Source organism: Conger conger, chromosome 9 (assembly GCF_963514075.1).
Source record: "Conger conger chromosome 9, fConCon1.1, whole genome shotgun sequence".
NCBI lineage: Eukaryota > Metazoa > Chordata > Actinopteri > Anguilliformes > Congridae > Conger > Conger conger.
Window position 1 is genome coordinate 193,190 of NC_083768.1, and position 27,500 is coordinate 220,689.

Consider the following 27,500-nt stretch of genomic DNA (forward strand, 5'->3'; position numbering starts at 1 on the left):
ATTGCTGCCTCATGATTGGCTGAATAGATATTTACATTCCCAACCTGGCATAGAGGTCTACCTAATAAATTGGTCACTGAGTGTATATCTGCATGTACCCTTATGGAAAATGGACACACTTATATATTTGAAAGGAGGATTACATTTGCCAATATACTGTGAAGTGTTGCAATAGCCTAATAATATGTGTAATGGCTGTTCTGTCGTTGTGACCAGCTCTCTTCTTCGTTGGTTCTGCTGTGTTACACTTCCTGCTCTTATCCAAAGACACTTCCACACAGCGTTTGTTCAGCCGCTGGGCATTTAGTGCAGCCATTCAGGTTAGTTACCTGGTCCATGGCTGTGCCCCACTGGGGAATAAAACCTGCAACCTTTTAGCCGCTACACCCATTACCTGACCATCATCAATACCAGCGCTGTCTCCTTGTAGTACTAGCGTTCGCGGCTAGCTGTGTTGGGGGCTGCGGACTCTGAGAGACCGACCAGGTTATTTTATTTAGGGGGTATTCATATTCTGGGGTACAATGCTGAGAGAGAGAGAGAGAGAGAGAGAGAGAGAGAGAGAGAGAGAGAGAGAGAGAGAGAGAGAGAGAGAGAGAGAGAGAGAGAGAGAGAGAGAGAGAGAGAGAGAGAGAGAGAGAGAGAGAGAGAGAGAGAGAGAGAGAGAGAGAGAGAGAGAGAGAGAGAGAGAGAGAGAGAGAGAGAGAGAGAGAGAGAGAGAGAGAGAGAGAGAGACTTTGGCTGATATTTATCGCTTTTCCTGTCAATAAAATTTCCCCTCTCCCCTCGAAATAGGTATTCTATCTGATTAAGATAGTTCATTTAACTCCACACAGTACTTGAGTAAATGAGTCGTTTTCTATGTGTAACATTGTTGTTTTTCAATAACTTTTCTGTGTGTGCCTTTCCGTGTGCGGGAAACATGGCTGAGGCTTCCAGCAGATCTTCTTAGTTCCTGAGTGTAGTTGTTTCTCCCTCTCTCTGGTCTCCACACTGAGTGGTATCCCATCAACCACTGCAGCCAGAGGGTTGAGCACCATCGCGGCAAAATTATTCTAAATCACCTGCTGTTTCTGCTCTGCTTCTGTTTCGCTGTGGACTGAGGGAATTATTAACCTGCTGATGACCAAACGCTTCTGTTTCGCTGTGGACTGAGGGAAATATTAACCTGCTGATGACCAAACGCTTCTGTTTCGCTGTGGACTGAGGGAAATATTAACCTGCTGATGACCAAACGCTTTTTGAGCTGAGGAGTAATACTGTGGCATAATAACCTGTGTGCCTGTGTGTTGTGTGTTGACTGGGCGTGGTGTGTTATAACCTGTGTGTTGTGTGTTGACTGGGCGTGGTGTGTAATAACCTGTGTGCTGTGTGATGACTGGGCGTGGTGTGTAATAACCTGTGTGTTGTGTGTTGCCTGGGCGTGGTGTGTTATAACCTGTGTGCTGTGTGATGACTGGGCGTGGTGTGTTATAACCTGTGTGCTGTGTGATGACTGGGCGTGGTGTGTAATAACCTGTGTGTTGTGTGTTGACTGGGCGTGGTATGTTATAACCTGTGTGTTGTGTGATGACTGGGCGTGGTGTGTTATAACCTGTGTGTTGTGTGATGACTGGGCGTGGTGTGTTATAACCTGTGTGTTGTGTGATGACTGGGCGTGGTGTGTAATAACCTGTGTGTTGTGTGATGACTGGGCGTGGTGTGTTATAACCTGTGTGTTGTGTGATGACTGGGCGTGGTGTGTTATAACCTGTGTGCTGTGTGATGACTGGGCATGGTGTGTAATAACCTCTCAGCATGTTGTCTTTATTTCGTAAAGAATGATTCCCTCTCACACTCTAATTTGCTAATGTTAATGCTAATGCTAATGTTAACTGATCTGCCCTAGAGATGTCCAATAGCATGCACAGCTGGCAGCCAATGAGCATGTGGAATGTGGCCACTAACCAATGGTAATTGTTTATGCTTTTTAACAGTAGCTGATGAGATTAACCTCAGTCCCCGCTCAGAGAAGATGGCAGGTAAGGACCAGGGCTCACCTGCGCGTGTGTGTGTGTCTGTGTGTCTGAAACAGCTCACCTGCGCTACCCCACCGGGTTGGGCAGAGACTGCCACTGCTGTGTGTGTGTGTGTGCGCGAGTGTGTGTGTGCGCGAGTGTGCGTGTGCGTGTGCGTGTGCGTGTGTGTGTGTGTGTGTGTGTGTGTGTGTGTGTGTGAGAGAGAGTGTGTGTGTGTGTGTGAGAGAGTGTGTGGGAGAGTGTGTGAGAGAGTGTGTGAGAGAGTGTGTGGGAGAGTGTGTGGGAGAGTGTGTGGGAGAGTGTGTGGGAGAGTGTGTGGGAGAGTGTGTGGGAGAGTGTGTGAGAGAGTGTGTGAGAGAGTGTGTGAGAGAGTGTGTGGGAGAGTGTGTGTGTGTGTGTGTGTGTGTGTGTGAGAGAGTGTGTGTGTGTGTGTGTGTGAGAGAGTGTGTGGGAGAGTGTGTGTGTGCGCGCGCGCACGTGTGAGTGTGTGTGTGTGCATGTGTGTGTATATGTGTGCGTGTGTTTGCCCCTCTGAAGTGCCCCAACAGCCCTGCAGGGGCATATTCCCTGCCAGCGGGGGTAAAACTCCTGTCTCTCCAGAGTGGGCTCTGCAGACAGACCTGAGTGGTGAGTGATTGGCGGCTGGCAGGGCTTTGGCGTTCTGGCGTTCCGTTCTTCCGACGGGAAGGAAACATCAGTCATATCACGGGGGGGGGGATGAGCAATGAGCAAGAATGGAGGGATTTCCATGGAAAACTGGGGGTCACATCACACTGCCTGACACAGAGAAAAGACATCCAGACTTCTGATCCATCAGAAAATAAAGCTGGCGCTAAAGGAAAATAACTCACTAGAAAATAAAAAAAAACATGAATAATGTGTCGTTACTGCTGCAATTAGCATTGAATAACTAGGTCTTATTAAGATACTTGCTCACTGCTTGCTCACCTCCATAAATCATCATTTATTTTTATAAATCACAACAGGAAATGTGTTTGTAATTGCTCCCATGGCTCCCGTGCCACTCTGTGAAATTCCACAATCAGTAACACAAGGGTCTGATTGGGTTGAGCTGGCTCAGTAACCTCGGTGCACTCTCAGTGCACTGTGCTATCCTGCTGCTTAAGAGCGGCCATTTTGGGTGTTGGTTTTCTCTGCAGTGCCAGAGCTGTTGTGTCGTGTGTCATCCTGATGACATGCAGGTCAGTGGTGAGGTCACTGTGTCGGTAACGTTGACGGGCTGTTTACAGAATGACAGTCATGTGCATCGCTTACCTAATATCTGAACTTCCATCTTCAGGGTCGACACCCGACCGTTTATGACCTGTATCACACATCTGCGTGCCCTCACCTCTCCTGCTGAAGTGGGGACTGGAGTGGAGATCCCTCTGTTTTAAAGCACAGCTTCCTGAAGGCACAGCTAGCCAACCCACCTACTGCTGCCACTCTTAATCTTAGAGTGATGAGCAGAGAAATACAGAATCTCAAAGCAGCTTTTAGAGAATGTGGGAACATAAAGTGATCACTGAAGGATGCGTCTCCAATTAAACGGGCCTGTAGCTCTACAGGCAGTGTCCATTTACAGAATATAATCACTGTTATATAAATAAACACGTTTCAGCTTCTCTGAAGAGATGACTGACAGCTAAGCAATCATTTCCTTGTGTGCGGGGAACTGCCCACTGTTCAGTGAGCCAATTGGACGGTGACTTCACGCTGGTCACGCCCCTGTTCTAAAGGGTTCTGGAACACGAACAGCACACCTGTGCTCAGTTTAGGCAAATTTTTCAACCGGGCCACTTTCAGACACACCCACACACACACACACACACACAGTACTGAGTGCAGTTCTCACAGCTGAAGTTTGTCAGTTCAGACAGACACACACACACACACACACACACACACACACACAGCGCTGAGTGCAGTTCTCACAGCTGAAGTTTGTCAGTTCAGACGGACACACACACACACACACACACACACACACACAGCGCTGAGTGCAGTTCTCCCAGCTGAAGTTTATCAGTTCAGACAAATTGTATTTGCAGTACTACAGCTTCACAGGCCACAGGCTTATCGTGGGATATTTATTTTAATTTGGCATTTGTTTTTGTTTTTGTATGTTGGCAAGTTGTGGGAAACATGATCTAAACCTGGAGGAAATGCTGTGTCTTCCTCATATTCATTAATTCACAGTGGAATGACATTTAATATTATTTGGCGGTTCTAGAATTTCATATGATGTGGCACATTGCCTTGTTGTGAAATGTTGTGTTTATGTTATGAGTCATGTGTTAGATGTGCCAGACTCGTCTGATTAAATGCTCATTTGGTTTAGGAGTTGTGACATGGGACTGAAAGTTAAGTCCGTCTGTGGTTCACTGTGTTATTTTTACTGATGTACATGCATAGAAAGTGTCGCAATGTCATCGGGTAAGGATGTCACATTCATGAGGTAGTGGAAAGTTGATGCTTGCTAAAGCAGTGGTGGTTTTTAGCAGCAGGTGGGGAGAGTGTGTTTTTGAGCAGGTTTCAGTGGACAGAGCAGAGCAGGTGTGTGGAAGTTCTGCTGTGAAGTTCTCACTGTGAGAGAAGACTCACGGTCTCATTCCTCCATATGTCTCTCTAAAGGTGTAAACGTGTTCTAATTTTGGGAAAATGGCATTCGGCGACGTATGTTACACAGGCAAGGTGATCTCAGTAAGTCAGTAGATCAGGTCTTTATTTTGAATCAGCTGGTCAATAATATTTCAAGTAATCTTTAGTGTGTCCTGTTGCATGTGTACATCTTCCAAAAACGTACTCTTTTCTACAGTTAGAAAGAATAAGAAAATGCTTAAAAATATGTTTAGTTTAGTTGACTCCACAGTCAGTAACTGCATTTGAATATGTAGAATGTTGGGTGGTCATATTGTGTTGGCATTGTGTCCTAGAATTTCTTGGCAGTGAGTGAGTTAAAGAAAGAATTAAAGATCTTAAATGCCATTCAGCTACGTTACACAGACAGATTAATCTCAGTAAATCAGGTTTAAAAACGTACTTGCAGGAATCCGTGTTCAGTTTGACCTGTGAGTGTCTCTCACCCCATGTTTCTCTCTCATTAATGAGGACTGCACTGTAGAATAACAGGTCTGTGTGTTCAGCAGCTCAGCTTCATGTGGTCTGCTTGTGTAAAATCATTAGTGTGGGTTTGGGTTATATGGGTTATATGGGTTATATCTGAATCTGCTGCACAATTATATCTACAAACACATTTGTGTCACCCAAGTTTAGAATTATTGAATCGTGTCCATGTTATTAAAACAAGAAATACATATGTATAGATTGTCATCCAGGCAGTTCCAGAATAAACACCGGTCAGCTTAGAGGGTTAATAGATTCTGAATTATTTATTGGCTATTTATTTTTGTGACCTAGTCCACTTTTAATGCTGTGCACTTAGACCGTGGGCTGAAGCCATCGGAAAGCAGTTTAAGGACCTGGACATAATGGAACCCTGGATGGGTTGGCATGGTGATCTTATTGACCCAGAGCACAGCCGTGTGTAAAATGGCGGTGCTGTATGTGTCCAGGTGTGGGTGTGGTTGTTATCCAGATGATGCGGGTTCTCCCAGGTGTGGGTGTGGTTGTTATGGAGACGATGCAGGTTCTTCTAGGTATGGCTGTTGTTGTTATGGATACGATGCGGGTTCTCCTGATGTTCTCCGAGCCCGTTTAGGGTCCTCTTCAGTTCCTCATGCTGGAACAGCATTATTCAGCCACACATTGGTTTGAACCAGACACTGTTCTTGCTGTGGAAAGCTAAATCTTCTGATTGGTTCAAATAAGTCTATGACGGGTCATTGTTGCCCCAGTATCTACTGTTGATACCCCATTTTGAATAATCATGAAGATGAATCCCTAGTTAGTGCTCCCAGCTCCCCATACAGATACCCCTGCCCTGTTAACGCCCCCGGCTCGCTCCCCAGAGGAGAGGTGTCTGGGTGGATCTGGAGGGCTGAGGGTGTCTGGGTGGATCTGGAGCGCTGGTGGTGTCTGGGTGGATCTGGAGGGCTGATGGTGTCTGGGTGGATCTGGAGGGCTGATGGTGTCTGGGTGGATCTGGAGGGCTGGTGGTGTCTGGGTGGATCTGGAGGGCTGAGGGTGTCTGGGTGGATCAGTGGGACTGTTATCACACACAGCCTCCGCTGGCAGACTTCCTGTCAGAACAGGACTTCCTATGAAACCATGACCACAGCAGCATAGTAGCTTGTGAAGTCTCTCTAACGGTGTTTTATCTCAAATCTCCCCGGACTGCGTGTTTTTGTAAGAGAGGATTTATGTTCTCCTTGACACGGGCCTGCTGAAGAGAGATTTAAGACCACTCGGGCTCAGATGAGGTCAGCCTTTAGAATAACGGGAGGGCTGAAGCGCGTGAGGGACAGGCTGGCGAATGGAGTGCCTGCGTGTTTGTTTATGCTCCCCCCCACACTCTGATCCCGCCCCCACACTCTGATCCCGCCCCCCACACTCTGTGATCCCGCCCCCCACACTCTGATCCCGCCCCCACACTCTGTGATCCCGCCCCCACACCCTGTGATCCCGCCCCCACACCCTGTGATCCCGCCCCCACACCCTGTGATCCCGCCCCCACACCCTGTGATCCCGCCCCCACACTCTGATCCCGCCCCCACACTCTGATCCTGCCCCCACACCCTGATCCCGCCCCCACACCCTGATCCCGCCCCCACACCCTGATCCCGCCCCCACACCCTGATCCCGCCCCCACACCCTGATCCCGCACCCTGTGATCCCGCCCCCCACACTCTGATCCCGCCCCCCACACTCTGATCCCGCCCCCACACCCTGATCCCGCCCCCACACCCTGATCCCGCACCCTGTGATCCCGCCCCCCACACCCTGTGATCCCGCCCCCCACACCCTGATCCTGCCCCCACACCCTAATCCTGCCCCCACACCCTAATCCTGCCCCCACACCCTGATCCTGCCCCCACACCCTGATCCCGCCCCCACACCCTGATCCCGCCCCCACACCCTGATCCCGCCCCCACACCCGGACAACCAAGTACAATAATCATCCCTCACTGCAGTGAGCAAGTCCCCTCTCTCCCTCACTCTCACAACTTTTCTCCCTCTCTCCCTCTCTCTTTCTCTCTCTCCCTCCCTCCCTCTCTCTCCCTCTCTCTTTGTTGAGAAATGTGGTGTTTCTTTATTTTTATTCTTCTTCCCTTCCCTTGGCTATTTTGTAATAATACCCTGAGTAATATGTTATATAATTGCTATTTTTAAACCTCCCTCTCCAGTGCTGCTCGTTAGCGCTTAATGACCCAGAGTGTTAATGCTGCTGGCAGCCGTGTTGTCGCTCTCTCATTCCATAACGTGATGGCAGTTATAAGATGGGCGTAATTAAGACTGAATTAACTAATTTGCTCGTTTATCTGTCAGTTGGATGGACACTGTGCTGTAAATGATGGTAATCAGGCGGAATTATTTTAGTGTAATTTTTTTCTAAAAGTTTACGTAAGTTTAATTTGCTCTCTCAGTTCTTTTCGAGTCTTATGTGTTACTGCTTCGTGCATTTCAAATGTTTTCGATAAAATGATGTTTTCTCTGTGCCCTTGTCTTGGCGTGTGGCTCTGTGTGTTTTCTCTGTGCTGTGAGACGCAGATGAAGCAGATGAGGAACGTGAGATGGATTATTGTGAAAGGGAAACTACACCCTCATTTAGTACTCTTTTTGGAAGGTTAACAAAAAAATGTTTTTGAGGTTGTTGTCGTCTAGACATTACTTGCCACGTTTTACATCTGAAACCGGTCTCTTTGACCTTCTCCTGGTGATGTAGAACACAGACTTTTCTGTGATGGGAGACATGACAAAAATACATGACATCTTTTTTGCCAAGGGCTTACTTTCTTGCCATATTATTCGACTGATCAATTTACCTTTTAAAAAGTGATTTTAGGATGAAGTTCGGTAAGGCTTTATTTTACAGCCTGTTAATTACCTGGTATTTTCTGGGTACACAGCTGCTTGTGTAATTGTTAGGTAACTGCTTTCAGGGTAAGTGCCATATGCAAGAACATATTACAGCCTGTTTCATAGGAACTACCTCTGAAATCTAAATAGTTACCGAATAAGTGCCTGTATTTACACCAGTAATATTAAATATTTGAGGTGATTAAGGTGTTATCTGAAGGGCTGTTGTGTAAAGCGTGTCCCCCCCCCCCCAGGCTCCCCTTCGCGGGACGTGGGCCCGGCTCTGGGCCTGAAGAAGTCCAGCTCTCTGGAGAGCCTGCAGACCGCCGTCGCCGAGGTAACGCTGAACGGAGACATCCCGCTGCACCGGCCCCGCCCCCGCATCATCCGCGGGCGCGTCTGCAACGAGAGCTTCCGCGCCGCCATCGACAAGTCCTACGACAAGCCCCCCACCGAGGACACAGACGGCATGGAGACACGTGAGCACACACAGCAGCAACCCTAACCCCCCCTAACCCTAACCCTAACCCTAACCCCCCCTAACCCTAACCCCTCCCTAACCCTAACCCCAACCCTAACCCTAACCCCAACCCCAACCCTAACCCTAACCCCCCCTAACCCTAACCCCAACCCTAACCCCCCCTAACCCTAACCCCAACCCCAACCCTAACCCCCCCTAACCCTAACCCTAACCCTACACACTTTCAAGGGCCTGATCAAATCACAATTGCTCAGGTTCAACAGGATCTGCACACAGGTAATAGATTTTGAAGAGGCTTTCCCAGACCCTCTTCAATGCATTAAAACCAAGGGGGTATTCCAGATCTTTCCTTAGACAGGTCCGGAAAACTTTCTTGACCACCAGACAACAAGACACGCGCAAAATCATTCCGCTAATCACCACCTACTCAGCATTTAGCCTAGCTGCAAACAGAAAAATTAAATTAAATCTAACCCGCACTCTACAAAACACAAACATTATCCAGGACTATAAAATTATCTCAGCATATAAAAGAAATAAAAATCTTAAAGATCATCTGGTAAGCAGCAAACTACCAGAAATTAATACTTTACCGACACAGGGCCCAATATTTTACAAACAAGCCACTACAGTCAGAAACACCACTACCAACACAACCTACATAATAAAACAAACACTAAATAAAAACACTAAAAACTGCATATATGCCATTAAGTGCAAACAATGTGGTATAATATATGTAGGAGAAACAGGGAACACAATTAAATGTAGACTAGCACAACATATATACAACATTAGAAATCACAGAGAGACAGACACACACCTGGTGGCTCATTTCCTTCACCATGGACTTGAGGCACTAGAAATATCGGGCCTTCAAATGAACAACAATTGGACACCGGAGGAGAGACGCAGGTTTGAGAAACACTGGATTCTCAAACTTAGCACTCTATTTCCAAGAGGACTAAATCAACGCACATAGAGCACCGACAAGAGGGACCAAATTCTTCCTACTTAAAGGCTTCAGTACCCTGAATGGCCAGTGCAAACTTTTATTTCCCAAGAGGCCCTAATATGGGACAACTTGGGAAATAAAGATTTCTTACTTACCTAACCCCAACCCCAACCCCAACCCTAACCCCCCCTAACCCTAACCCCAACCCTAACCCCCCACCGAGGACACAGACGGCATGGAGACACGTGAGCACACACAGCAGCAACCCTAACCCTAACCCCAACCCTAACCCCCCCTAACCCTAACCCTAACCCTAACCCCAACCCCAACCCCAACCCTAACCCCCCACCGAGGACACAGACGGCATGGAGACACGTGAGCACACACAGCAGCAACCCTAACCCTAACCCTAACCCCAACCCCCCCTAACCCTAACTCTAACCCCAACCCCAACCCCAACCCCAGTTTCAAAATCATAAAAAAAAAGGAAAAAGGCCCTGTGCAAAAGTTTGGGAACCCTGTCAGTTAGTACTTTATAACTCCTCCTCGGGAAACTATAACAGCTTGTAAACACTTTCATGTAGCCAGCTAAGAGTCTTTCAGTTCTCGCGTTTTTAATTTTTCGCCAATATTCCTGGCAGAACACTTCTACAATCTGAATCTTTTTTGGTCTACCAGACCTTGCCTTGACTTCAACTGTTCCAGAATAAAGAGTTCAGCCCTGGCATTATACTCACCTGACTCATTGAAGCCCTAAGGAGTAAATCACCTGGGTCTGGGCCTTTGGAATCATCTTTTTAAAAAGTAACAAAGAATAATCCAAAAGAGGGTTCCCAAGCTTTTGCACAGGAAAGAAAATAAATAAATAAAAGCAGAAAGGTCTTTTAAAGAGGGGTGCCCAGATTTCTGCGCCCGCCTGAAGTGCAGCTGTCAGTTTCATTGGTTGAAAAAGAGGTGGAGAATGGCAAACGCACTCTCTCAGTTTTACGCTAGTTACGCTGAAAGGGTTCATAGATTTCATGAGGTGGAGAATGGCAAACGCACTCTCAGTTTTACGCTAGTTACGCTGAAAGAGTTCATTGATTTCAGCAGAAGGCAAAATTAGCAACTAAAAACTCCGGAGTGAGGAGAAACCCGGTGATAGAGACAGTGGACAAACGTCCTAAACAAAGTTCTCTCAGCAGTGCTAGAAAACTGTCCTCTCCAAAACCTGCGGCAGGACCCCATCTGTCCTGCTCCAGGTGTAAAACTGTCAGGATGAGCTATTCCACCGTTTAAGTCTCTATTATATAACACAAAGATCGTCTTTGCTTTTGTCACTGATGCACATTAAATGGGGAAAAAGTCACACTTTGTATTGATGCAGAAACCTGTGCGTGTGTAACTGTATGTTTGATCCAGAACAATCCTCTGAACTACGGGCAGGCTTGAGCAGGAGAGCCGTAAAGAAAACAGCAATAGCCAACCTTATTTATTTATTTTCTTTGCTTGCTTGTTATTGTATTGCGCCTTGTTAGGCTGTGCTATGTCTTTTGTAACAGCATTATGGGAAAAAACAATATCGTCTAATGAGATCCAGCTTGTTTCATTATTGGTTATTCATTTCTAAAACAATTTATAAAACCCGAGCTTGCTTTCTGAGGGCTAGAGCAATGCAAGTAAACATCCCCCAAAATTATTCAAATTATAATTGGTTTACTTTGACTTTGCCACCCTCAAAGCTACAAACATTTCAGTTCCCAACAACCCTATTATGAAAGGGTTCTTGCAGTTCTGTTGGACCTGGTGTTCGCTCTGAAGTTTGAAATACACTGCTCTTGTTCTGGAGCTAATCCTTTCCCCCTGGATTCTCTCCTTGCAGTCACGGAACGATGTGGAACATTAATAAACTTTCATCATAGACCCATCTGAACCCACACACACACACACACACATTCTCTCCCTTTCAAGTAAAGTGTTGTCCTCAGAAGGCCCTGAGAGCTCAGGTGGCCCCTGCAGCGCAGAAGCAGGACTCTCATCAGGGCCGGCTTTGCTGCCTGAGGGCACAGTTTGCTCCCAGTATGTCAGTGTTGGCCAGAATGTGGAAAGCAGAGAGAAAGTTCCTCTATTACAGCTGTGCTCCCCTCGCTCTCGCCCCCTAGTGGAGGAGGACACAGAGGAGAGCTCTCGGTCGGGGCGCGACTCCGTCTCCACACTGGCTGACCTCTCCCCCCTGCCCTGCGGCCCCCCGCTCCTGGAGAAGCAGGTGAATGGCGGCCGGATAAAGGAGGAGAAGAAGGAGAAGAAAGGGGGGAAGGATAAGAAGAAGCAGGAGAAAGAGAGAGAGAAGGAGAGGGACAAGACCAAGGCCAAGAAGGGCATGCTGAAAGGCCTGGGGGACATGTTCAGGTACGGCGGCTTACACACCTGAGACACCTGACGCACCTGACACTCCTGGGGTCTTACCGCTCACCTGACACACCTGGGGTCTTACCGCTCACCTGACACGCCTGACACTCCTGACACACCTGGGGTCTTACTGCTCACCTGACACAGCTGAGACACCTGACACACCTGGGGTCTTACCGCTCACCTGACACGCCTGACACTCCTGACACACCTGGGGTCTTACTGCTCACCTGACACAGCTGAGACACCTGACACACCTGGGGTCTTCCCGCTCACCTGACACACCTGGGGTCTTCCCGCTCACCTGACACACCTGGGGTCTTACCGCTCACCTGAGACTCCTGGGGTCTTACTGCTCACCTGACACACCTGGGGTCTTACCGCTCACCTGAGACTCCTGGGGTCTTACCGCTCACCTGGGACACCTGGGGTCTTACCCAGGCTGAGTTTCAGGGTTTACTGTATGTTACACACACTGAGTTTTAGGACTCTTAAGCCTGCCGAATGCCTGAAAACTGTGCTGTAACTGTCAATGTGATCCACAACTGACTCACATTACTGAAGCACACACATTACATCCACAACACACTGCCATTACATCCACAACACACTGCCATTACATCCACAGCACACTGCCATTACATCCACAGCACACTGCCATTACATCCACAACACACTGCCATTACATCCACAACACGCTGCAATTACATCCACAACACACTGCCATTACATCCACAGCACACTGCCATTACATCCACAGCACACTGCCATTACATCCACAACACACTGCCATTACATCCACAGCACACTGCCATTACATCCACAGCACACTGCCATTACATCCACAGCACACTGCCATTACATCCACAGCACACTGCCATTACATCCACAGCACACTGCCATTACATCCACAACACACTGCCATTACATCCACAGCACACTGCCATTACATCCACAACACACTGCCATTACATCCACAGCACGGTGTGTGGGGCGCTGTGTGCGGGGCGTGGGGCTGAAATCTGTGGCTGTTGGTTTCTCCAGCTGAATCCAATGGCTGTTGGTTTCTCCAGCTGAATCCAATGGCTGTTGGTTTCTCCAGCTGAAATCCAATGGCTGTTGGTTTCTCCAGCTGAAATCCAATGGCTGGGGACGGTGTGACTGGGGTACGCCCCCAGGCTGGGGGAAAGAGGGCGGAGACTCCACCTCTTAATGACTCTGTTAATGAAGTGTTCCGTTACAGGAATTAAACACGCAATTCATTATTCATGTAGATTTTTATTTTGTGCTCATTTGAGGTGTAGCTTAGAGGCCTGGTGAAGCAACTCAAAGGTGAAATCCAAGTGTGTCATCATTATGCGTGTCATTAGCATGTTATTAGCATGTTATTAGCGTGTTATTGGCGTGTCATTACCACACACTCTCAAGTTGTGTATTCCTGCTTTGCAAAAAGCTAAAACAGCCCTACAGTTTATCCAGGCTGCGACAATGACAGCATCTCCGCACAGCACTTACACGCTTATGTTGGGAGAACAAGACGCTGGCCTGATCGTATTTTTAGCCATTTTTACATAATGAAGCGGGGCTATTTTGGAAGGTGTTCTTGGTGTAAATTGGCTGATCGTGTTTGTGCGGCCCAGACTAATGAGAGACATTACAGTGGATACACTGCTGTCTGTGGCTGCAGCCAATCAGGGGACTGACTGCTTTAACACAGTGTGCAGGTGCACAGCTGGATATGATCTGAAGCCATGCAGATCAAGTACCTGACATGGGGTGAAATGGGAGAGGCCTACCTGCAACCTTCCCGACCACTACACTACACCATTACATAACATAGTGGCATTTGGCAGACGCTCTTATCCAGAGCAACGTACAGTTGATTTGACTAAACGGGAGACAATCCTCCCCTGGAGCAATGCAGGGTTAAGGGCCTTGCTCAAGGGCCCAACGGCTGTGCGGATCTTATTGTGGCTACACTGGGATTAGAACCACCGACCTTGCGTGTCCCAGTCATTTACCTTAACCATAAGCATAATTATAGTATTAATTATTATTATTATCTTTCTACAGTCTTACAGCCCTGCGCTCCAGGGGAACCCCTCATGCTGAAGGCCTCTTTCTATCCACACTGTGTCCTTAAGAGGTGGAGTCTTATGTCCACTGTGTCCTGACCCTCAGGGGTTCAATCCTGGGACAGTGGAGGCTGATCTTCAGTAGGGCTGATCTGAGGCCTGTCGCTGGTCTTCAGTAGGGCTGATCTGAGGCCTGTCGCTGGTCTTCAGTAGGGCTGATCTGAGGCCTGTCACTGGTCTTCAGTAGGGCTGATCTGAGGCCTGTCGCTGGTCTTCAGTAGGGCTGATCTGAGGCCTGTCGCTGGTCTTCAGTAGGGCTGATCTGAGGCCTGTCGCTGGATTTCAGTAGGGCTGATCTGAGGCCTGTCGCTGGTCTTCAGTAGGGCTGATCTGAGGCCTGTCGCTGGTCTGGATCCTGCTCCAGCACGCCCTGCAGTCTCCACGCACCCTGAATACGACGTGACTCTGCATGTCCCCAAGCTGACTGCTCTCTGTTTTAGCCGTTTGTCGGTATATGGGGTGTGAACTCGATCTGGCTCCGGCGAGATCCGGCAGTCCTGTGGCTTTAATGGGACGGAACGAGATGACAAGCCTGTCTGTGCTCTTCTGGAAGTACAGATGAACTTCATAATCCCCAATTTTACACTTCTAATGAAGGCCTGTTCTGATCACATTTCCAGTCCATAATTCTTTTTCCATCTCTTTCCCCTTTGTAGTGCTCTCTTGGCTTTTCAAGCTTCTGGTGATTTTCATTAGAAATGAAATTTCTTTGAAGGACACTTTGATGGGTTTTAATTTAAAAGCTATATTCATTTCCCTTCCGCTGGCGGGAGAGGAATGAGCGGCTAATGGATATCAGAGAGCCAGCCGGCTGCACGAGCCACACGCCACACGCCACACTCCACACGCCACACGCCACACTCCACACTCCACACGCCACACTCCACACTCCACACGCCACACGCCACACTCCACACTCCACACACGCCGCACTCCACACTCCACACTCCACACACGCCGCACTCCACACTCCACACACGCCACACTCCACACTCCACACTCCACACTCCACACTCCACACTCCTCACTCCACACTCCACACGCCACACTCCACACGCCACACTCCACACTCCACACTCCACACTCCACACTCCACACATGAGCCGCAGAGCCACAGAGACACGTTTGTAATTCTGTACCCAGCGTGTGTGCCTGATCCGGTAATGTCTCATGCCTTCCACAGATTAAAGTGAAAATAGATCTGTTATGCGTGTGAATATTCCTGATGGAATGCTGCAGGTTATCCCTTTTTCTGGATAAACAGTGCAGTGGGAGACTGCTGTTAGCAGACCAACAATGTTCTTATCTGCTGCTGTAATAATCCCTACTGCTAATTGATACCAATCAAAAGGTTGATATTATGTTCACGAAAAAATTTACTTATTTCAAAAGTATCCTGATTAAATTCATGCATTATAAAGTAACTATTATTCAAAAAGAATTCAAATGTATTTCAATCTATTTAACTTGCAATACAATATCGACTGCCATAAAACAGTATTTTAGCACAAAACTGATTATCTTGAATTCAGATGAGGCTTTCATATTTGTCTTAACATTTTTGCTCCTCATTTGGAGTCATCCTCAACCACCATGTGGTAATTGTAATCTACTGTTTGGGAACCACTGAATATATTAAAATTTTTGTAATGTTAAAAACATAAAAAATTTAGATAATGCACATTTTTTGGGGAGATTTGTTCCAAACAGTATTTGCTGAGATAAATATGTATTTTTTAAAGGCTTCATCTATTGGAAGGGTTTGTATTCCCAAGCAAATGTTCAGACAAAGCCCATCGGGCCCAATGAATGACTGTGTGCTTGTTACCGCCGGCACACAAGCTGTTTACTGTTAAGACTCCATTTTAAAACCAGTGAAAGCGGCACTGTTCTTACTCTGGTCTGGGGTCAGTCGTCCTTGCTTGTTTCTGTTTGACTGGAGACAGAGGCCACCAGCGTAGACTGACCCCACGCCAAGACGCGCTGCTCGTTATTGTGTCACTCACGGTCCTGCTCAGATCTCAGATTACAGTGTCTGCTGGACTGTGACTGGCAGGGTGATAAGAATCGGCGGTTGTCACTGCCTGCTTTGGAGGGGAGCCCACACCCAGCGCACCTACCGTACAGAGGTAGAGAGAGAGAGAAGGGCCGTCAGATCTCATTGCTCATCGCCCAGTCTGAGGGAGCTGTTGAAGTGTGCAACACCGTGCAGCCTCGAGACCCGGGACGCTGTCCAGCTGTGAGGTCAATGAAGGAGACACGGCTGAGAATGAAGCCACACTTCTGCTGGTCCGAATACAGTACAGTACTGTACGCTTCTGACAGGTCGCTCAAAGATACAGTACAGTACTGTACGCTTCTGACAGGTCACTCAAAGATACAGTACAGTACTGTACGCTTCTGACAGGTCACTCAAAGATACAGTTCAGTACTGTACGCTTCTGACAGGTCACTCAAAGATACAGTACAGTACTGTACGCTTCTGACAGGTCACTCAAAGATACAGTACAGTTCATAGTGACAGGTCGCTCAAGGTCCTTACGCAACGCCAGCCATAATACTCCTGTGCTACAGAGATGCCATCTCTCCCTCTTTAACGTCCTCTGCTCTGATGTCACAGAAGACAGGGCTGTCTCATTTACCCTGCTCTGATTGGTGCTCCTGGAGCACTGCTTTGTGCTGGCAGCGAATCACACAAAAGTCAATCCAACTGCTGGGCAAATTGTCCTTGACTTTTGAAAAAATGTTAAAAGCCTTGTAAACTTTTTTTTTCTTTTTTTTGCTTTTAGTCCTTTTCTCTTAATAACTTTGCTGCATGAGTAAGAATGATGAGGCTACAGACAGAGAAGAGGCCCTGACTCTGAGGGTGGACTCTGTCTGAGGCCCTGACTCTGAGGGTGGAGTCTGTCTGAGGCCCTGACTGCGGGTGGAGTCTGTCTGAGGCCCTGACTCTGAGGGTGGAGTCTGTCTGAGGCCCTGACTGCGGGTGGAGTCTGTCTGAGGCCCTGACTCTGAGGGTGGAGTCTGTCTGAGGCCCTGACTCTGAGGGTGGAGTCTGTCTGAGGCCCTGACTCTGAGGGTGGAGTCTGTCTGAGGCCCTGACTCTGAGGGTGGAGTCTGTCTGAGGCCCTGACTCTGAGGGTGGAGTCTGCCTGAGGCCCTGACTCTGAGGGTGGAGTCCGTCTGAGGCCCTGACTCTGAGGGTGGAGTCTGTCTGAGGCCCTGACTCTGAGGGTGGAGTCTGTCTGAGGCCCTCACTCTGAGGGTGGAGTCTGTCTGAGGCCCTGACTCTGAGGGTGGAGTCTGTCTGAGGCCCTCACTCTGAGGGTGGAGTCTGTCTGAGGCCCTGACTCTGAGGGTGGAGTCTGTCTGAGGCCCTGACTCTGAGGGTGGAGTCTGTCTGAGGCCCTGACTCTGCGGGTGGAGTCTGTCTGAGGGTGGAGAGGCTGTCCTGACAGTGATGTCTCCGTTTTACCTTGATTTTACCAAATGTAATAATGTGTGAGTGTGAGTACATGCATACATACGTGTGTGCGTGCGCATGTGTGTGCGCGCGTGTGTGCGTGCGCGTGTGTGTGCGCGTGTGTGTGTGCGCGTGTGTGTGCGCGTGTGTGCGTGCGCGTGTGTGCGTGCGCGTGTGTGCGTGCGCGTGTGTGCGCGTGTGTGCGTGCGCGTGTGTGCGTGCGCGTGTGTGTGCGCGCGCTGACTGGAGCTACTGAAAGCTTTGCCTAGCTTGTTGCTATTGCAAATTTAATCTGCATTTAATGATCTTTTTTTGGTTGAAGATAATTGTGCATTGTTGCTATCCTTATAGCGAGTGTAAATTATTTTTCAAGACATAAAGGTTATCTGGAACAGTTTTTTTTTTTATATATAAGCTTAGCCAGAGACGATCACAAACATGGATCTATTTTATATCCAAAATCATAATTGCAACTGACTTGCAAGTCCCTGACAATGACAAATAATGAGACTTTTCCTTATTTAAAAGGACTTAATGAAGGATTATGCTGTGCTTATTAAAAAGTCAGCTGTGCGGTTCTGTTATTCAGAATGATGTGACTTATCATTAAAGTCGGGTTATTGTTTTATTCACGTTCATCTCGCCTCGGGCAGATAAAGCATCTTGTTTCTCATAAGTGGCAAGAGATAGCCTTCCTGTGGTCATAGGAGACAACCTTCGTGTGGTTGTAGGAGACGGCCTTAGAGTGGTTGTAGGAGATAGCCTTAGAGTGGTTGTAGGAGATAGCCTTAGAGTGGTTGTAGGAGACAGCCTTAGAGTGGTTGTAGGAGATAGCCTTAGAGTGGTTGTAGGAGACAGCCTTAGAGTGGTTGTAGGAGACAGCCTTAGAGTGGTTGTAGGGGATGGCCTTAGAGTGGTTGTAGGGGATGGCCTTAGAGTGGTTGTAGGAGATAGCCTTAGAGTGGTTGTAGGAGATAGCCTTAGAGTGGTTGTAGGAGACAGCCTTAGAGTGGTTGTAGGAGACAGCCTTAGAGTGGTTGTAGGAGACAGCCTTAGAGTGGTTGTAGGAGACAGCCTTAGAGTGGTTGTAGGGGATGGCCTTAGAGTGGTTGTAGGGGATGGCCTTAGAGTGGTTGTAGGAGACAGCCTTAGAGTGGTTGTAGGGGATGGCCTTAGAGTGGTTGTAGGGGATGGCCTTAGAGTGGTTGTAGGTGACAGGTGTGAGATGTTGTAACTGTGGAACTCAGAGAGCACCCAGCGATCTGCCCGTTCGTAAAATGGCCGACGCTCCTGTGGCCTTCCCGAGGTGCAGTGTGTAAATGGCTGTGGCTCTGGGTGTAGCTATTTGTGAAGTGAAAACTCACTGTGCGTGTGCGTGTGCGTGTGCGTGTGCGTGTGCGTGCGCGTGTTGTTTTGCACTGTGCTGAGTGGTTCTTTATGTTGCTCTCTCTTGTCCTGCTCTTCCTTGTAAACCAGTTTCTGCACTCGATGGGACCTCAATAAATGAAATATATCTTAAAGAAAAACTGAATGAAATCCAACCATCTCCATGTTCAGTGCAGCGATGTTTGGGATTAGACCTCCGCTGATGAAGCCCATCTTGTTTGGTATGTTTGGAGAAACAGCACGGGCAGCAATGCTGATGAGCAGAAGGCTAAGCGGGGGAGTGGTGGTCAGAGTGGTGTATCAGCCGGAGCACAGGGGGCAGGAGGGGGGGGGGTTCCACGCTGTGTTTACTCTGTGAGGCATTGTGGGTAAAACTCACTGCTCAGCATAGTACTGACAGTCATGAGGCTTTCTGCCCATCTGAATACTTTCTCTCCCTCTCTCCCGCTCTCTCCTTACCTCTCTCTCTCCCCCTCCCTCCCTCCCTCTCTCTCCTTATCTCTCCCTCTCTCCCAATCCCTCTCTCTCTCCATCTCTCAGTCTTCCTCTTTCTCTCCCCATCTCTGCTTTCCATGCTGCTGTAAACTGGGGTGTTTCTCTGAGTGAAATGTGCTGTTACTTTAACAGAGAGATCGGTAATTAAGGAGTCTGTGATGTGATACAGACACCTGTCATCTGCTTCACTGATAGCTGATAACTTTGTGTGTGTGTGTGTGTGTGTGTGTGTGTGTGTGTGTGTGTGTGAGAGAGAGAGAGAGAGAGAGAGAGAGAGAGAGAGAGAGAGAGAGAGAGAGAGAGAGAGAGAGAGAGATGAGTGTATGTGTGCGCACCAGCATGCATTCAGATGTTCACACTTCAGTTGGTCCATTTGTTGGTTAATCAGGTGATGTGTCTCAGGCCCCCTCCCTCCCCCTGTTCTCTCAGGCTGTCTGAGTGACGTGTGATCACGGGCTTGCCTTGTCACTGAGCTGGGGGAAGTGTCTGTTTTAAAACAGACAGACATAAAGCACTGTTAAAATGTTCTTTCAATGCCAGAAAGGTCCCTAGTTTTGATAATTTTCCTTGTTTGAAATAATCTGGTCTTCAGACATGTTTGTGCTTTGGGTTTAAACTGAAGGTGTGTGAGCAGACCTTGAGTCGGGGGTCCTGTCTGGTCATCTGCTTATCTTCCTCCAAACTGAGTCGAGTTTATTTTTTAAATCTCTGCTTTTGATTTTCACATCCATTATTATTATTTATTATTGTGCCTCTTGCAAATTGTTTTGTGTGGTCCTATTCTGTCAGCATGGAGCCGTGTTTCAAGGCAGAAGAATGAGCTATCTTCACTCTGCTGTCACCTGATGTTGTCTTACAGGATTCAGGTTCTTTATGGATTCCCTCCTGATTAAAGCTGGCCGTAGAAGGTCTGGCCCTCAATGTGAAACGCGTGATGTGTTTGGAGTCTTACCCGCTGGTCTCCCCCCGCAGGTTTGGGAAGCACCGTAAGGACGAGAGAACGGGAGAGAAGATGGAGCGCAAAGGCTCCAGCAAATCCAAGATGGAGGACCCAGCAGCGTCTGACGAGGACACACTCCGCATGCGGCTGGAGCAGGAGCGGTGAGCGGAACCTTCTAGAGCCTGGAGCAGGGAGAGGGGCAACAGGGCAGGGAGAGGGGCAACAGGGCAGGGAGAGGGGCATCAGGGCAGGGAGAGGGGCATCAGGGCAGGGAGAGGGGCATCAGGGCAGGGAGAGGGGCATCAGGGCAGGAGAGGGGCATCAGGGCAGGGAGAGGGGCATCAGGGCAGGGAGAGGGGCATCAGGGCAGGAGAGGGGCATCAGGGCAGGAGAGGGGCATCAGGGCAGGAGAGGGGCATCAGGGCAGGAGAGGGGCATCAGGGCAGGGAGAGGGGCATCAGGGCAGGAGAGGGGCATCAGGGCAGGGAGAGGGGCATCAGGGCAGGGAGAGGGGCATCAGGGCAGGAGAGGGGCATCAGGGCAGGAGAGGGGCATCAGGGCAGGGAGAGGGGCATCAGGGCAGGAGAGGGGCATCAGGGCAGGAGAGGGGCATCAGGGCAGGAGAGGGGCATCAGGGCAGGGAGAGGGGCATCAGGGCAGGAGAGGGGCATCAGGGCAGGGAGAGGGGCATCAGGGCAGGGAGAGGGGCGTCAGGGCAGGAGAGGGGCATCAGGGCAGGAGAGGGGCATCAGGGCAGGAGTGGGGCATCAGGGCAGGGAGAGGGGCATCAGGGCAGGGAGAGGGGCATCAGGGCAGGAGAGGGGCATCAGGGCAGGAGAGGGGCATCAGGGCAGGAGTGGGGCATCAGGGCAGGGAGAGGGGCATCAGGGCAGGAGAGGGGCATCAGGGCAGGAGAACAGCATTGGGGCAGGGGGGGTCGATGAAAGTGGGGGGGGTCAAACTGCTTACCAATATTACCAGCCCCTCCCCAAAGAGTTTTACTTTTAACCGTTTTGTGTGTTATTGCACATGAGCTCCGTCATCAGCCTGGGAGCATCACTGGGGGCACCATGACTCCGCCATGACTCCTCAGCATCACTGGGGCACCATGACTCCGCCATGACTCCGCCATGACTCCTCAGCATCACTGGGGCACCATGACTCCGCCATGACTCCACCCTGACTCCGCCATGACTCGACCATGACTCCACCATGACTCCGCCATGACTCCGCCATGACTCCGCCATGACTCCTCAGCATCACTGGGGCACCATGACTCCGCCATGACTCCGCCATGACTCCTCAGCATCACTGGGGCACCATGACTCCGCCATGACTCCGCCATGACTCCTCAGCATCACTGGGGGCACCATGACTCTGCCATGACTCCGCCATGACTCCTCAGCATCACTGGGGCACCATGACTCCGCCATGACTCCTCAGCATCACTGGGGGCACCATGACTCTGCCATGACTCTGCCATGACTCCTCAGCATCACTGGGGCACCATGACTCCACCATGACTCCGCCATGACTCCTCAGCATCACTGGGGCGCCATGACTCTGCCATGACTCCTCAGCATCACTGGGGCACCATGACTCTGCCATGACTCCTCAGCATCACTGGGGCACCATGACTCCGCCATGACTCTGCCGTGACTCCTCAGCATCACTGGGGCACCATGACTCCGCCATGACTCCGCCATGACTCCTCAGCATCACTGGGGCGCCATGACTCCTCAGCATCACTGGGGCGCCATAACTCCACCATGACTCCACCATCACTCCGCCATGACTCCTCAGCATCACTGGGGCGCCATAACTCCACCATGACTCCACCATGACTCCGCCATGACTCCTCAGCATCACTGGGGCACCATGACTCCGCCATGACTCCGCCATGACTCCGCCATGACTCCGCCATGACTCCGCCATGACTTCTCAGCATCACTGGGGCGCCATGACTCCTCAGCATCACTGGGGCACCATGACTCCGCCATGACTCCGCCATGACTCCTCAGCATCACTGGGGCACCATGACTCCGCCATGACTCCGCCATGACTCCTCAGCATCACTGGGGCGCCATGACTCCTCAGCATCACTGGGGCGCCATAACTCCACCATGACTCCACCATGACTCCGCCATAACTCCACCATGACTCCACCATGACTCCGCCATGACTCCGCCATGACTCCTCAGCATCACTGGGGGCACCATGACTCCGCCATGACTCCGCCATGACTCCTCAGCATCACTGGGGGCACCATGACTCTGCCATGACTCCGCCTTTGAGGAAGAAAGCTACCTAACACAAATTTCCATCTGTAGAAATGAATTGTGTGTGCTGTGGTTAGGAGTGTTTGCGGTGTGGAAATGCAGTGTACACACAAACCCCTGGGGGTTGGAGAGCACAGCAGGGCTGAAGGGAACGTGGCTCATTCTGTGTGTTTCTGGGAACTCTGCGCTTATGTAAACACACACACACACACACAGACACACACACACACTCTCATACACACACATATGCACACACACGCACACACACACTCTCATACACACACACACACACACATACACTCACACACTCTCATACACACACTCTCATACACTCATACACACACACACCGTGGGGTATAATAAGAGAAGGAAAAAACTTGTGTAAAAACTAAAGAAGTAAATAACTGGAAAAATAATTTCCATCTGTTGCTACAGGCCTGTGAAGAAATGTATCTGCCTTTGGTCGTTATTCAGTCCCCACAGAAAGACAGAAAACAGCAGAAGGGTTTTTTCCAGCCTGTGTGTGCCTCAGTTTATTCCTCTTCCTCCGCCTCTTCCTCCTGGCATTCCCGACGCCTGCCGTCGGAATCCTGTCCTAAAAACCCTGTCCTGAACTGAGTCTGTGAGCTGGGTCTGGGGTCTGTGAGCTGAGTCTGTGAGCTGAGTCTGTGAGCTGGGTCTGTGAGCTGGTTCTGTGAGCTGGTTCTGGGGTCTGTGAGCTGGTTCTGGGGTCTGTGAGCTGGGTCTGTGAGCTGGTTCTGGGGTCTGTGAGCTGGGTCTGTGAGCTGGTTCTGGGGTCTGTGAGCTGAGTCTTTGAGCTGAGTCTGTGAGCTGAGTCTGGGCAGGGAGGGGCGGAGTCACCAGCCTGGTGCAGTAGCAGCAGTCTCATCCTGTTTCAGGCTTCAGGGCTCTGAGGCATCAGGGCTCTAAGGCATCAGGGCTCTAAGGCATCAGGGCTCTAAGGCATCAGGGCTCTCAGGCTCTCAGGCATCAGGGCTCTCAGGCATCAGGGCTCTAAGGCATCAGGGCTCTAAGGCATCAGGGCTCTCAGGCTCTCAGGCATCAGGGCTCTCAGGCATCAGGGCTCTAAGGCATCAGGGCTCTCAGGCATCAGGGCTCTAAGGCATCAGGGCTCTCAGGCATCAGGGCTCTAAGGCATCAGGGCTCTAAGGCATCAGGGCTCTAAGGCATCAGGGCTCTAAGGCATCAGGGCTCTAAGGCATCAGGGCTCTAAGGCATCAGGGCTCTCAGGCATCAGGGCTCTAAGGCATCAGGGCTCTAAGCCATCAGGGCTCTGAGGCTCTGAGTGTGGGTGGTGTGCTGTGTCTTCATCACATTACAGCAGGGTGTTATCCCCTCTGGAGCGATGTGGGGTTAAGGGCCCAACAGCTGCACTGGTCTTATCATGGTTACTCTGAACCACCAGCCTTCTGGGTCACAGCCCTGCAGCACAGCCCCCAACACTGGGACACCTTACCCATCAGCCCTCAGTGCTGGGACACCTTACCCATCAGCCCTCAGTGCTGGGACACATTACCCATCAGCCCCCAACGCTGGGACACCTTACCCATCAGCCCTCAGTGCTGGGACACATTACCCATCAGCCCTCAGTGCTGGGACACATTACCCATCAGCCCTCAGTGCTGGGACACATTACCCATCAGCCCTCAGTGCTGGGACACATTACCCATCAGCCCCCAACATTGGGACACATTACCCATCAGCCCCCAATGCTGGGACACATTACCCATCAGCCCCCAGTGCTGGGACACATTACCCATCAGCCCCCAGTGCTGGGACACACTACCCATCAGCCCCCAATGCTGGGACACATTACCCATCAGCCCCCAATGCTGGGACACATTACCCATCAGCCCCCAATGCTGGGACACATTACCCATCAGCCCCCAATGCTGGGACACATTACCCATCAGCCCCCAATGCTGGGACACATTACTAGGACTGTTGTTTGCTGGTACCATAAGATAAGGGTTGAGCATAGGCCAGTCTTGGCCAGTCAGGTGATTGCAAACAACCAATCAGCTCCTCAGGAGCTCAGGCGGTATGTCACAGGGACTTCCTCTGTTGGACAATCGGTTGTTTGTTTTTGTACCTGAAGTGAGCAGCTGCTGAGGAAGTGGAGCGCTAACCTGGCGCTGCCTCCAGGGGTACAAACGCCCCCCCTCGCCTTGCTCTCAGGAGAGGAATGCCGCCACAAAAGCGGTGAGAGGAAGATAGCGCGGCCTTGCCCCTTATCAGCGCCTCGCACTCCTCCATTCTGACCTTTTCCTGCTTTTGAAATAGAGGTTTGTGCCCCTCTTCCCCCTGTTTGCATGGCACCCTGCTGACTCCACAAACACCCGCCTCTTCAGCTGCTAAAAAGCACTATTAAACAGATTCCATTCTCCGTTGTTCATAAAGCTTTATCTCAGTGTGTATTTAATGATAACATTGTGTTTGGCTGTGGTTTCCTTATCTAACCTGGTAAATGCCCGACAACAGATCGCCACCATAATCCTGTCTGCCCCAATATCCAAATAACTCAATTATTGCAAAGCTTTTTAAAACATTCGATTATCTGTCTGTGTGATTAGCTTAGGCAATTAGGCCTGAGATAGAGAGGCATGATTGTGGGTCTGGTTATATATGTAATTATATTTATTGTCTTCAAAGAGCCAAATCTAATTATTAGGGCATTAAATTGAGCAATTATATTTTTGCAGATGAAATTACACCGTAGTCGTGTTCAAGTTGAACAGAAAATGCAAGTTTTCTGACGTGAAATTCATGGAATAGCATTTCTTATCTTATATATTCTTATATCTACAGTACTGTAAATGTAAAAGTCTTTTCTCCTGCAGTTTATTTTCTCATCTTTATTCACGTCTTTGTTTCTTTTCATCTGGTTGTAACAGAAAATAATTACTGGTGCGCTTCTTGAATTTTTCATTACAGAAACAAATTAGGAATGCACATAAATCATGTCCTGTTCTTCTCTGTGAGAGATGTGATGATCTCTGTAGGGAGAGATGTGATGATCTCTGTAGGGAGAGATGTGATGATCTCTGTAGGGAGAGATGTGATGATCTCTGTAGGGAGAGATGTGATGTTCTCTGTAGGGAGAGATGTGATGATCTCTGTAGGGAGAGATGTGATGATCTCTGTAGGGAGAGATGTGATGATCTCTGTAGGGAGAGATGTGATGATCTCTGTAGGGAGAGATGTGATGATCTCTTTAGGGAGAGATGTGATGATCTCTGTAGGGAGAGATGTGATGATCTCTGTAGGGAGAGATGTGATGATCTCTGTAGGGAGAGATGTGATGATCTCTGTAGGGAGAGATGTGATCTCTTTAGGGAGAGATGTGATGATCTCTGTAGGGAGAGATGTGATGACCTCTGTAGGGAGAGATGTGATGACCTCTGTAGGGAGAGATGTGATGATCTCTGTAGGGAGAGATGTGATGATCTCTGTAGGGAGAGATGTGATGATCTCTTTAGGGAGAGATGTGATGATCTCTGTAGGGAGAGATGTGATGATCTCTATAGGGAGAGATGTGATGATCTCTGTAGGGAGAGATGTGATGACCTCTGTAGGGAGAGATGTGATGATCTCTGTAGGGAGAGATGTGATGATCTCTTTAGGGAGAGATGTGATGTTCTCTCTGTATGCGGTGAGACTCTGTGCGGGTGTCAGAGAGTGTGAGAGTGCATCAGAGTGCATCAGAGTGTAAGAGAGAGTGTGAGAGAGTGTGTGTGAGAGTGTGTGTGAGAGTGTGTGTGTGAGAGTGTGTGTGAGAGTGTGTGTGAGAGTGTGTGTGAGAGTGTGAGAGAGAGTGTGTGTGAGAGTGTGAGAGTGTGTGTGAGAGTGTGTGTGAGAGTGTGTGAGAGTGTGTGAGAGTGTGTGAGAGTGTGTGAGAGTGTGTGTGAGAGTGTGTGTGAGAGTGTGTGTGAGAGTGTGTGTGAGAGTGTGTGTGAGAGTGTGTGTGAGAGAGTGTGTGTGAGAGTGTGTGTGAGAGTGTGTGAGAGTGTGTGTATGTGTCAGAGTGTGTGAGAGTGTGTGTCAGGGTGTGTCTGAGAGAGAGAGTGTGTGTGTGAGAGAGAGTGTGTGTGTGTCGTTTTCCCTGCTGCTCTCACTCCTGTGTCCTGAGACTGCTTCAGAGTTTAGAGAGCGGGGCTGCCCATCACTTCCTGCCTCTAGTACCACCACTGTCCATGATTGGTCAGAGTAAATCCACGCTGGAGTCTGGTTCTGATTGGGCAAATGAGGGGCCATGTGATCCCAGCTTTCTTGCCTCATCCCTCTGATGTCCTCCCTCTCTTACTGCTTCTCTCTGAAGTGGGAGGTCTCGAGATGCAGCACTCCTGTTTTTAACTTGGGAAAGATCTGTCTCCTCTCCAGTGGGGCTAAAACAGTCATTAGATGCATCTGCTGAAAAGGAGCATGATCAGGCACAATGCGAGGCACTGGGTGTTTCTGTACCAGAAACCCCAGGACCAGAACTTCTGCCACACCAAGCACAGCAACTGCAGAACCTCTTGTAGTTCAGGAGCAGAACCTCCTGTAGTTAGGGTGGAATATGTGGGATACTGTATGTGTCTGCACTCAGAACATAACTATTCTCCACAGTAATAATAATAATAATAAAAAACTTTATTTATAAAGCACATTTAAAACAACCATGGTTGACCAAAGTGCTGTACAAAACAAAACCAGGCAATAAAATTAAAGATAAAATGAAATGAGATAAAAAGAAATAAAATGAAATAAAATGAAATGAAATGAAATGAAATGAAATGAAATGAAATGAAATAAAATTAAATAAAATTAAATGAAATAAAATGAAATACAAGTACATCATCTGGATTCCCCATTTATGTCTGACATAAAGGCCTCTCTAAAAAGGTGGGTTTTTAACAGGGATTTAAAAATATCTATGTTTTGGGCAGATTTAATATGTGGCGGTAGGCTGTTCCACAAC

The 27,500-nt window shown here is 49.2% G+C and overlaps 1 protein-coding gene across 1 annotated transcript in view; it reads left to right on the plus strand.

The window, feature by feature from the left end:
- The window catches only part of LOC133136593 (partitioning defective 3 homolog), a 201,645-nt gene that overhangs the window by 126,830 nt on the left and 47,315 nt on the right, over positions 1-27,500 (plus strand). The window contains exons 18-21 of the mRNA XM_061254228.1: positions 1,977-2,021; positions 8,252-8,476; positions 11,575-11,821; positions 20,273-20,401. Of these exons, the coding sequence (XP_061110212.1) occupies positions 1,977-2,021; positions 8,252-8,476; positions 11,575-11,821; positions 20,273-20,401 (646 nt within the window). The remainder of the gene's footprint in view (positions 1-1,976; positions 2,022-8,251; positions 8,477-11,574; positions 11,822-20,272; positions 20,402-27,500) is intronic.